This window comes from Lithobates pipiens, unplaced genomic scaffold, assembly GCF_037356315.1.
Source record: "Lithobates pipiens isolate NorthernLeopardFrog02 unplaced genomic scaffold, aLitPip1_a1.2 Scaffold_8, whole genome shotgun sequence".
NCBI lineage: Eukaryota > Metazoa > Chordata > Amphibia > Anura > Ranidae > Lithobates > Lithobates pipiens.
In genome coordinates this window covers 671,655,069-671,667,080 of record NW_027507903.1, presented here as the reverse complement: position 1 = coordinate 671,667,080, position 12,012 = coordinate 671,655,069, and the positions used below count along the sequence as shown (strand labels likewise).

Below are 12,012 nucleotides of genomic sequence, written 5' to 3'. Positions count from 1 at the left end.
TTAGTGATTAGCAGACTGTACGTCAGTCCCTATACCAATGAAGGACTGCTGCAGTATAGGGCAGCGGTCAGCAGTAGTGCACGGCAACCCTATGTATTGTGGACCGATAGCGGTCCTTACAGAACAGCAGACTGTAACGCACTCAGGCCTATGTACCGTAGCACCCTATACCAAGTTACCAGTCCTTATAAGAACTTTTGTGGACCAAGCAGGTTGTGTGTTAGTGATTAGCAGACTGTACGTCAGTCCCTATACCAATGAAGGACTGCTGCAGTATAGGGCAGCGGTCAGCAGTAGTGCACGGCAACCCTATGTATTGTGGACCGATAGCGGTCCTTACAGAACAGCAGACTGTACTGCACTCAGGCCTATGTACCGTAGCACCCTATACCAAGTTACCAGTCCTTATAAAAACTTTTGTGGACCAAGCAGGTTGTGTGTTAGTGTTTAGCAGACTGTGCGTCAGTCCCTATACCGCTGAAGGACTGCTGCAGTATAGGGCAGCGGTCAGCAGTAGTGCACGGCAACCCTATGTATTGTGGACCGATAGCGGTCCTTACAGAACAGCAGACTGTAACGCACTCAGGCCTATGTACCGTAGCACCCTATACCAAGTTACCAGTCCTTATAAGAACTTTTGTGGACCAAGCAGGTTGTGTGTTAGTGATTAGCAGACTGTACGTCAGTCCCTATACCAATGAAGGACTGCTGCAGTATAGGGCAGCGGTCAGCAGTAGTGCACGGCAACCCTATGTATTGTGGACCGATAGCGGTCCTTACAGAACAGCAGACTGTACTGCACTCAGGCCTATGTACCGTAGCACCCTATACCAAGTTACCAGTCCTTATAAGAACTTTTGTGGACCAAGCAGGTTGTGTGTTAGTGATTAGCAGACTGTACGTCAGTCCCTATACCAATGAAGGACTGCTGCAGTATAGGGCAGCGGTCAGCAGTAGTGCACGGCAACCCTATGTATTGTGGACCGATAGCGGTCCTTACAGAACAGCAGACTGTACTGCACTCAGGCCTATGTACCGTAGCACCCTATACCAAGTTACCAGTCCTTATAAGAACTTTTGTGGACCAAGCAGGTTGTGTATTAGTGTTTAGCAGACTGTGCGTCAGTCCCTATACCGCTGAAGGACTGCTGCAGTATAGGGCAGCGGTCAGCAGTAGTGCACGGCAACCCTATGTATTGTGGACCGATAGCGGTCCTTACAGAACAGCAGACTGTACCGCACCCAAGCCTATGTACCGTAGCACCCTAGACAGACCAAGTTACCAGTCCTGATAAAGAGCTTTGTGGAACAAGTGAGTTGTGAATGATTAGCAGACTGCAGCAGAAGGGCAGCAGTCAAGTATAATATTCTTTCTATATTTGGAAGAAAGAATATTATACGTGTACAAGCCTATTACCGTACCACTGATACCAGTCCTGAAAAGAACCTTTGTGGAACTAATAGTAACAGCAAGTCTTTAAAATTATCCTCACTGCCTGACACACTGCTTCCTGCCTGTCCCTATACAAATTGGCAAAAAAGAGTAGGCTGGAACGATTAGCTGGAACAGCTCTTTTGTGGACCTGATAGTAACAGCTAATGATGATGATGATGATGATGATGAAGAAAGACTAATCTGGCTGAGCTGTCCCTAAAATAGCAGCATACAGCGCTCTGTCCCTTTATCTAAACTGACAAAAGAAACTCAGGCTGCTGACCTAACACCTATACCAGTCCTGAAAAGAACTTTTGTGTACCAAATAGCTAGCGTTTTCTCTGTCCCTACTCCACACAGGATCCTTTCCCTACAGTGACAGAAGAAAGAATGTAAAATGGCCACCGGATCGGGTGTATTTATAGGTTAGGGGGAATGTCCAAGTGTCCATGAGCTGTCATGTCTCAATTGGTTGTCCTGTAACACATGATAAACGTGTCACGAAAGGTTAAAGTTCTTGTATACATTAAACACGTAAGTCCGCCGGGGCGAACGACGGAAAAAGGCGTTCGAACCCGCGGACGGCGAAAGTCGGAAATTCGCCGCGAAACGACCGCCGGGCGAACCGTTCGGCCATCACTAGTGGTGACATACAACACGTATGACAGGACTAGAAAAAGGAAGTTCAATAGCCTCCGTCTCGTACTTGCTTCAGTGCATGCATCATTTTTGGTTCGCCGTAACAGCATACAGACGAGCGGTTTTCTCGATTGGAATGGATTCCGTCAGAAATATTTAAAACATGTTCTATTTATAGGTGCGTCAGAATTTAAAAAAAAAGTCAGATGGTGCATACAAACGATCGGAATATGATGAAAAGATTCCATCTGACTTTTTCTGTCAGACATTCCGCTAGTGTGTACGCGGCATTAGTCATTGAAGCAGAATCTGCACAAAAGTTTTTTTTTGTACTTCTTTACAAATGTCAACAACCCAGCATGAAAAAAATAAAAAGTAGAACTTTGCTCTGATGTTTGGAAACAAAAAAGGAAAAAAAAAAAATGAAATTCAGCCTAAATAATGTAGCAAGGTCCCAGGCCTCCTTCGGTCTAATGAGAACCTCCAGGGCCAGAGATAGCTGACATCCTTCTGTATATGGTGGGTTGTGAGGCATGGTGGGTACAAAGTAGTTAGAGTTATTGGGCACCAGACAATTCTTGAATGCAAAAGAGCGTTTATTTCTCTTAAACTTTTTGAGGGGAGAGAGAGGGTTAGGGCCAGGACATCCTTAGATAGTTGCAAGATTAATTGGCAGTTTCCGAAACTTCAATAGGAGGACAGCCATGCAGGGAAAGGCATCCAGCAAAACGCCACACCTGCATGTGAAGGAATACTGTCTCCTATGGCAAAATCTGGCTACTAGGCTGCCTGAGGACCTATCCAGAAGGAAGAGAGCAGCGCAGGGTTGGGACTGCGACATCAACACCAGGGGGTATTAGACAGGAGGTGTAAGGGAAGCCCTCTCATTAGTTTGGCCTCTACCAGGTATATGACAACAGTTAAGATTCATACAATCGCCATAATTCTTACTGTACTAAACCTATCTTCGGAAAAATTGGTTATGGTAATCAGTCAGACATCATACACACCTACGTTACAAGGTCCAGAAGGTGAATAAGGCAAAATTCAACTTGGAAAATAAATATATGCATAAGATGTATATCACATTTGGTGTCTAATAAATTGTAATATCATGTTGCTGAATAATATGTTGGTTGTTGAATTGTGAAACCTTATCAGTTGGTAATATAGATGTATTTTTTAATAATTGGCAATTAGGGACCTTTTGATTTAGTGGAGCCTTTTTGCAACACCCAACGGGGTAAATAAAAAACACGTCTGTCCCCACAGCCCTGGACTCCCATCTTACCATATAAAAAGGAGTGCGAAGAGTCATTTATGAGGGTCAGTGACTCTGATATATCGGATTGGACTTATTCTGCAAGATTCTGCACAGAACTAAAGACAAGGTGGACTTTACTGAAGCATTTTTCCACTTTTAAACTTTTTATTCTTCCCTATCTCTATTTTTGTAATAGAGCATCGTAATCAAATACTGCTGACACTGAAGTGATCTGAAAGTGGAACTGTCACAGTAGGAAGTGTCTATCTGTTCAGCATTCATACCATCTCTTCCTCGCTGTTAATGACCACCAGATGGGCCTCCCTGTCCTCGCACTCTTTCTTGGAGTCGTTCCATGGTTTTGAGTCTGACGACAAGTAGTAACAGTTGAGTCCATACCGTTTCCATCCCTCACTGCATAATGGATTAGAAGAGCCTGAGGGAGCAAGAAAGAGGATTATGTGGGTGATGCTGAATGGTCATGGTTATAGCCGGACGGTTCAGCCAAGATGGTAAAATTATAAAAAAAAAAAGGAAATCAGGCACAGCAGGTGTAACAACATATTCGGTGACCCATCGCTGTTTGCTACAGAAGTGATGTTCCGTCGCCGCCATCTTGCTATACCCTACACTAGGCCACAGTAAGGATACACTAAGAAGGGGGAAAGCGGACATGTTGTTACACCCACTGGAGTTTTGCATTTTACACGTATTTATAACAGTAAAGTCAGTTTATATAGTGAAATACAGGACTTAGAACTCCGTCTGGCTACTTAGATCTTGAATTTTAAAAGCAGCGGCAACCCCAATCATCTCACAGGTTTGATAATCTGACAGAAGTCCGCTGCTTTTAAAATTCAACATTTAACCAGTCAGGCGGAGTTCTAAGTACTGTATTTCACTAAAGAAACTCACTTTACTGTTATAAATACGTCTAAAAAGCAAAACTCCGGTGGGTGTAACAACATGTCCGCTTTCCCCCTTCTTTCTTAGTGGATCCTTACTGTGGACGAGTGTGGGGTGTAGCAAGATGGCGGCGACGGAACGTTACTTGCATAGCAAACTGCGATGGGTCGCCGAATATGTTGTTACATGCAGACATACATTTTATGGGGATGATGGGGGTATTCTACTATGGGCCAACATCCCTTTATCACCAGGGATGGACTGACCATTCGGGCACTCAGGCACTGCCCCAGGGCCCCATGCCACTAAGGGGTCCCATCAGGGTTGCCAGCTTTAATAAAACCAGGGACAGTATGTAAAAATCTGTGTTTTTTAATAAAATCACAAGATTATAGCTGCCCCGCCTCTCCAGTACCTTTTCAGTGTGTGTATGTGTATTCTGTGTGTGTATAATCTCCTATTGCCTGGGGCCCCATAATCTCGTCACAGGTCCCGCGGACTCGATCGCCGTGGAGATACCCGCGATCGTCTCATGGGGCGGCTGAACTGGGAGATCCAGTTGTAAACAGCATCTCCCCATTCTGCCTAGCAACAAGTGACGCTGATCTCTGCTCCATGTGATTGGAGCAGAGATCAGTGTTCACTAACACAAAGTCCAGCCCCCCACAGTTAGTAACACGACCCCACTTAACCCCTACGCTGCCACCCCCTGGTTAACCCCTTCACTGTCAGTGTAATTTACACAGGAATCACTGCATTTATATAGCACTGATTGCTGCTGTGTATAAATGACAATGGTCCCAAAAATGTGTCAAAAATGTGCGATGTGTCCGCCATAATGTCGCAGTCACAATAAAAATCGCTGATCGCCGTCATTACTAGTAAAAAAAATAAAACTATCCTCTATATTGTAAACGCTATAACTTTTTTACCAAAAATATGTAGAAAAATACGTATCGGCCTAAACTGAGGATAAAAATGTTTTTTTATATATTTTTGGGGGATATTTATTATAACAAAAAGTAAAAAATAATGTGTTTTTTTCAAAATTGTCGCTCTATTTTTGTTTATAGCGCAAAAAATAAAAACCACAGGGGTGATCAAAAACCACCAAAAGAAAGCTCTATTTGTGGGGAAAAAAAAAAGGACGTCAATTTTGTTTGGGAGCCATGTCGCACAACCGCGCAATTTTCAGTTAAACCGACGCAGTGCCGAATCGCAAAAAGTGGTCTGGTCTTTGACCAGCAAAATGGTCCGGTCTGAAAGTGGTTAAAATCCTCCAAAGGCATTGTTTTAAACACCTTTACAGGTTACCGGTTTTGAGTTACAGAAGAGATCTGGTGCTAGAATTATTGCTCTCACTCTAGCATTTGTGGGGGGGGGGGGGCAGGGTGCTTTACATTTTATTTTATTATTATTTATTTTATACAAAACATTTTTTACACTTTATTAATTTTATTGCTATCACAAGGGATGAACAACATCCCTTGTGACATCATGGGCCGTGACAGGTCCACTTTATTAGATTTATTAGACTACTATTAGACCCCCAAATCTCTCCTCTGGCATCCCACGCAGCTGATCAAGCACAGATTGGTCTGATTGACTGCTTTCCTGGCCGCTGGCCATCAATTTGACCCACTGACCCTTAGAAAATCAAATGGGTGGGCCGGCCGTCTGTTCAGAGGATGGTCGCAGGTTGTTAGAGCTCTGAGGTAAAGGTCTCCCTGAAGCTTAAAGTGACTAAAATATCTCCTGGGGGAAGATGGGGAATTGGAAAAATTAAGAAGGACCCTGCAAATTAAAGATGGCGCTGGTCTCTCCTCACCTCACGGCAGCACAAAGCAGCAGGACACCAGCACTGAAGGAGACACGGCCTGGCTCACAGGGAAACAGTCTACAGCTCCGGGTTGACATTAATAGCCCCATAAAAAGGAGGAGAAGAATTTCATCCTCTGAGGAAAATGTGAGTGAAACTCCAAATGGGTATTAACCCCTATGATGTAAAACTAAATACGATACCTACGACAGGTCAACCCATATCAGATTCCACTATTAACACCTTCGGATCCGCGCTATAGCCGAACGACGGCTACAATGCAGATCTGCTTTGCCGGGAGGGCTTCAACAGACGTTCTCTCCTTTTTCATGCTCGCCACACCCCCCTAAAGGGCACATGCGGCATGTGCTATGATCAACCAAGTCAATGAGACTCAGGTGATCACAGATCGGAGTAAGGGACTCCTTACCACGTGATCAGATGTCAGCCAATAACAGCTAATCACATGATGTAAACAGAAGATCGGTAATTGTTTTTTTTTTTCTTCTCACGCTGACAGCGTGAAGAGAAAAAATAGCTGATTACCGGCTTCTGTTGAAGGGACATCTGTCCCTAAGAGAAAGAGATGAAGCCACCTCATATGTGCCCACCAGTACCGCCTGCCAGTGCCACCAATCAGTGCCCACAGTTCCCACCAATCAGTGCCACCTATCAATGCCCACCAGTGGTGCCAATCAGTGACTCATCAGTGCCAGCTAGCAGTGCTGCCTATCAGTGTCACCTACCAGTGCCGATCAGTACCCATCACTGCCACCCATCAGTGCCCATCAGTGGCATCTATCAGAGCCTCCCTTCAGTGCCCCCATCAATGCCGCCTTATCAGTGTCGCCTTATCAGTGCCCATCAATGCAGCCTATCAGTGCCCATCAGTGCAGCCTCATCAGCATACATCAACGAAGGTGAAAAATGACCTGTTTGCAAAATGTATTAATAAAATATAAAATGCTTTTGTAATTTTTTTTTTCGGTATTTAATTTTTTTAACAAAAATTAAAAATCCAGAGGTGATCAAATACCACAAAAAGAAAGCTCTATTTGTGGAGAAATTTTTTTATAAAAATAAAATTTGGGTGCATCGTTGTATGACCGCACAATTGTCATTCAAAGTGTGACAGTGCTAAAAGCTGAAAATTGGTCTGGGCAGGAGGGGGGATTAGGCGCCCAGTAAGCAAGAGGTTAAAGACATTATAATGTCACTGAGGGGAGCTCTTTAGCCTGACATGATACATTTTATGAATCAGTCAAAGCAAGAAATTGATGAACTAGGTGACAAAGTGGAATATGTGGAAAACAAAATGAGTGACTTCACAGAAGCTCATAATTAGGGACTTTAAGGCAGGGCAAAAGGGGCAGCTGCCCTGGGCCCTGTCATTGTTGTGGGGCCCAAAGCAGCTGCCTCATACTTGCCAACTATCCAAGGTTTAAATTCCCTTGTCCTTTGAAGTTTTAGTCCTGTGTCCCAATATCTCAGTGTGAAGTCCTGGTACTAATGCTGCCCAGCTCTGCCTTATTGTTGTGTACAAATGACTCACCTGCAGACCCTGTGCTTACATGTAAATAACCGACATTCATATGTAAATAGCGGCAGCATTCATAAGTAAATAGCTGTGACTGGCGGCATTGATATGTAAATAAAGGTGGCATTCATATGTATATCATAGTGAAATGAGGAGATGATGTGCTGTAACCTCTAGCAACCAATCAGTGATCAGTAATACTGTACAGTAATCTCAAGCAACCAATTAACAACCAGAAATCATTTGCTGTAACCTCTAGCAACTAATGAGTGAGCCGTAATGTGTGCTGTAACCTCTAGCAACCAGTCAGTAAGCAGTAATGATATGCTGTAACTGCTGGCAACCAATCGCAACTGCTGCCTGATCTGATCTGATCTGGGGGGCACCAAAAAAATTTTTGCCCAGGGTCCAATCAATATTAAAGACGGCCCTGCTCATAATGAATTAGTTGACACACATTTTGATGTGGAAAATGAAATCAGAAATCTAAAACTTAAAGCCTCAGACCTGGAATATAGGTCCAGAAGGAATAATATACAATTCTGCAGAATTCCTGCAAATATTAAACCTGCTGACCTGAAAAGATTTCTAACAGAAATGATTTCTAAACTGCTCCCTGCAACTCCCCAACAAGAACTGATGATAGACCGCGCACATAGACTTCCTAAACCGTCACATATACCATAAAGACCGCCTAGAGATGCCATCGCAAAAAATCATTTCTTCCACGTAAAAGATCAACTGATGCAATTTACGAGGCGTAATTCACCGCTTCCAGATCCCTATGCAGGAAGAATATTTTATTCGGATCTGTCACAAGCAACAATCCTGGCACGCCAAAACTTAAATTCAATCACCAAAATCCTCAGAAACCACAGTATCCTCTATAAGGAAAAAAAAAATAATGATAGACAGAGAAGAGACTACATACAACATTACCAACGTGGAAGACAATACAATTTGAAAATCTGGGGATTATTACCAAAAGATGAAGAAATCTCACTTAACAAAACCACTCCTGGGAAAAAAAAAAGTCCTAGGCGAAATGATTCTCCTTTCTTAAGAGGTTTCCAAATTCCTCACAACACACAATGCTACTTGTTTACTAGCTTATTATATACAACGGCATATGATAATTAATGCCTCAGGTACCGTATTGCTCAGGGAGCCCCCAATCGGGGGAATCTTCTGTTTCAAGTTTAACTCTTCCCTGACGATATTACCCCCCACAGACAGTCTCTGTACACAGGCATTTATATATTTCCTATTTTTATTATACAGTACTGTTATAAATATGTTTTCTGGTTTATTTCTTTTTTTCTCCACTCAGTAGCATACAAAATACAATACTTCCATCTACTGGATGAAAATGGAACCAACTCTGTTAGTACCGATGTCTCTTTACCTCATACAAAGAATCTACTAATGATATTCATTAACAATGCTTACAGACATTTCCATGGATCTTAACCACTTGCCGCCCGCCCTATAGGGAATTGACGGTGGCAAAGTGGTTGCATAATCCTGATCGGACGTCATATGATGTGATCAGGATTATGAGCCGCTGCGCGCCCCCGGAGGCGCGCATCGCGGCGATCGTTGTTGCGGGGTGTCAGTGTGACGCCCGGCAACTACGATCTCGGTAAAGAGTCTCCGACGGAGACTCTTTACCACGTGATCAGCCGTGTCCAATCACGGCTGATCACAGTGTAAATGGGAAGAGCCGGTGATCGGCTTTCCCTCACTCGCGTCTGTCAGACGCGAGTAGAGGAGAGCCGATCGGCTGCTCCTCTGACAGGGGGGGTCTGTGCTGATCGATTATCAGCACAGCCCCCCCGAGGATGCCCACACTGGACCACCAGGGATGCCACCAGACCACCAGGGAAAAGGTAATCCTCCCTAGAGCACCAGGGATGCCAGTCAGCACAATGGATGCCAATCAGTGCCCATAATGGATGCCAATCAGTGCCCACAATGGGCATCACTGATTGGCATGCATTATTGTTTGGCACTGATTGGCATCCATTAGTACAGTATAACACCAATGCCGCCTATGAGTGCCCACCTGTGCCGCCTATGAGTGCCCACCCATGCCCATCTGTGCCGCCCATCCATGCCCATCTGTGCCGCCCATCCATGCCAATCCGTGCCAGCTATTAGTGCCAATTTGTGTCGCCCATCCGTGTCGCCCATCCGTGTCGCCCATCCGTGCCGCCCATCAGTGCCACATATCAGTGCCACATATCAGTGTCCATCAATGCCACCTCATCAGTGCCACTTCATTGGTGCCCATCAGTGCCGCCTTATCAGTGCCCATCAGTGTAGCCCCATCAGTGAAGGAGAAAACGTACTTATTTACAAAGTTTTGAAACTGAAACAAAAAAAACATTTTTTTTTCAAAATTTTCAGTATTTTTTTATTTGTAGCGCAAAAAATAAAAACCATAGAGGTGATCAAATACCACCAAAAGAAAGCTCTATTTGTGGGAAAAAAATGATAAAAATTTCATTTGGGTACAGTGTAGCATGACCGCGCAATTGTCATTCAAAGTGCGACAGCGCTGAAAGCTGAAAATTGGTCTGGGCAGGAAGGTGTTTAAGTGCCCTGTATTGAAGTGGTTAAACTAATGTCACACAATGCAAAAGGCCTCGACAGCAAATTTAAGCGGAAAGCTCTCTGGTATGACATGTTAAAACTCATTAAAAGTGACATTGTATGCATTCAAGAATCACATTTGGCTATGAACAAAGCGCTAAAATTCTCCCACCACAAATTCCCTCATATATTTCTATCCAACCAACACCAAGAAAACAAAAGGAGCAATATTGGCAATAAAAGTGTCATGGTTATGCAGTGATCTTCCTGTGTTTGCTTACCTCTCCTCATGTGTTCAGACTAAGAGGCCAGCTACTTCCACCTGGTGGTTTTTATAACCTCTCCTCTAAGCAATGCTCCACCCCAGGCCCTATCAGGGAACCTTATATTAACCTGTGCACCGCAAGCCAGCGCTGCTGATCAACCATTGTGTATCATTGTGTGTTCGGCTTCCTGTTTCCTGCTTGCCGTGCGCTCTACGTTTGACTCTGTGGAACTCTGTGGACTGTGACTCGGACATCCTCTCCGCCGCTCAGCCTTGCCGCTAATACAGTGGATGGATTAAAAGCAGCGCAGCCATTGACTCGCGCTGCTTTCAATCACATCCAATGAGGCGTCGCGCCAGGGGCGGGGCCGAGTGATACAGTAAGCGACTATAGCCGCTGGCTGTATCACGGGAGCGCACCGGCAAGTACTTCTCACCATGAGAGGGAGCTCGCATGAACGTGAGAAGTACTTGCGGTGGGAAGCCAAGACAGCCGCAGAGGGACTCCAGAAGACCAGGCTCAGGGCCACTGTGTGCAAAATGAGCTGCACAGTAGAGGTAAGTATAACATGTTTGTTATTTAAAAAAATAAAAAATAAATAATAACTTTACAACCACTTTAAAAAGGGATCAAACTCCAGAGATAAAACAATCATTCTCCCGCTCTACAAGACTCTGGTCCAGGCACACCTAGATTATGCTGTCCAGTTCTTGGCTCCAGTCCTCAGGAAGGATGTACTGGAAATGGAGCGAGTACAAAGCAGGGCAACAAAGCTAATAAAGGGTCTGGAGGATATTAGTTATGAGGAAAGGTTGACAGCACTGAACTTATTCTCTCTGGAGAAGAGACGCTTGAGAGGGGATATGATTTAAATTTACAAATACCGTACTGGTGACCCCACAATAGGGATAAAACTTTTCATTGTAAGGGAATTTAATAAGACACATGGCCACTTATTAAAATTAGAAGAAAGGAGGTTTAACCTTAAACTAGGGTTCCTTATTGTAAGAGCGGTTAGGATGTGGAATTCCCTTCCACAGGCGGTGGTCCCAGTGGGCGACATCAATAGTTTCAAGAAACTATTATATAAGCATCTGAACAACCACAACATACAGGGAAATACAATGTAATACTGACACATAATCACACACATAGGTTGGACTTGTGTCTTTTTTCGACCTCACCTACTATGTAACTATGTAACTATGCAAATGTCAAAATAAAAACAAAATTAGTACGTTAATTCACCACAAATCAAATAAAGCAATTTACAACCCCCAAGAAATATTTGATTCCTTCTCAGAATATTATGAATCTCCATATAACCTTAAAGAAGATCAATCCACCCCACAACCTTCACCCCAAAAAATAGCATGCCTATCTAAAAAATATCAACCTGCCAAAAATAGATCTGGAAGATCTACAACAAATCAACAACCCAACCTCATCACAAGAAACTCTCAAAGTTATAAAACCCCTCTCTAAAAACAAAACCCCAGGCATAGATGGACTCTCAGGAGAATATTTCCAAGCATTTAGTGAAATACTATC

At 43.8% G+C, this 12,012-nt stretch overlaps 1 protein-coding gene across 7 annotated transcripts in view; it reads right to left on the bottom strand.

Annotated features, from left to right (window-relative positions):
- The window catches only part of LOC143961945 (uncharacterized), a 208,777-nt gene that overhangs the window by 108,997 nt on the left and 87,768 nt on the right, over window positions 1-12,012 (bottom strand). The window contains exon 12 of one of the 7 annotated variants that reach the window (XM_077471283.1): window positions 3,623-3,774. The exons of the other annotated variants lie outside the window; for them this stretch is intronic. Coding sequence (XP_077327409.1) covers window positions 3,623-3,774 — 152 coding nt within the window. The remainder of the gene's footprint in view (window positions 1-3,622; window positions 3,775-12,012) is intronic. 7 annotated transcript variants of the gene reach the window in all.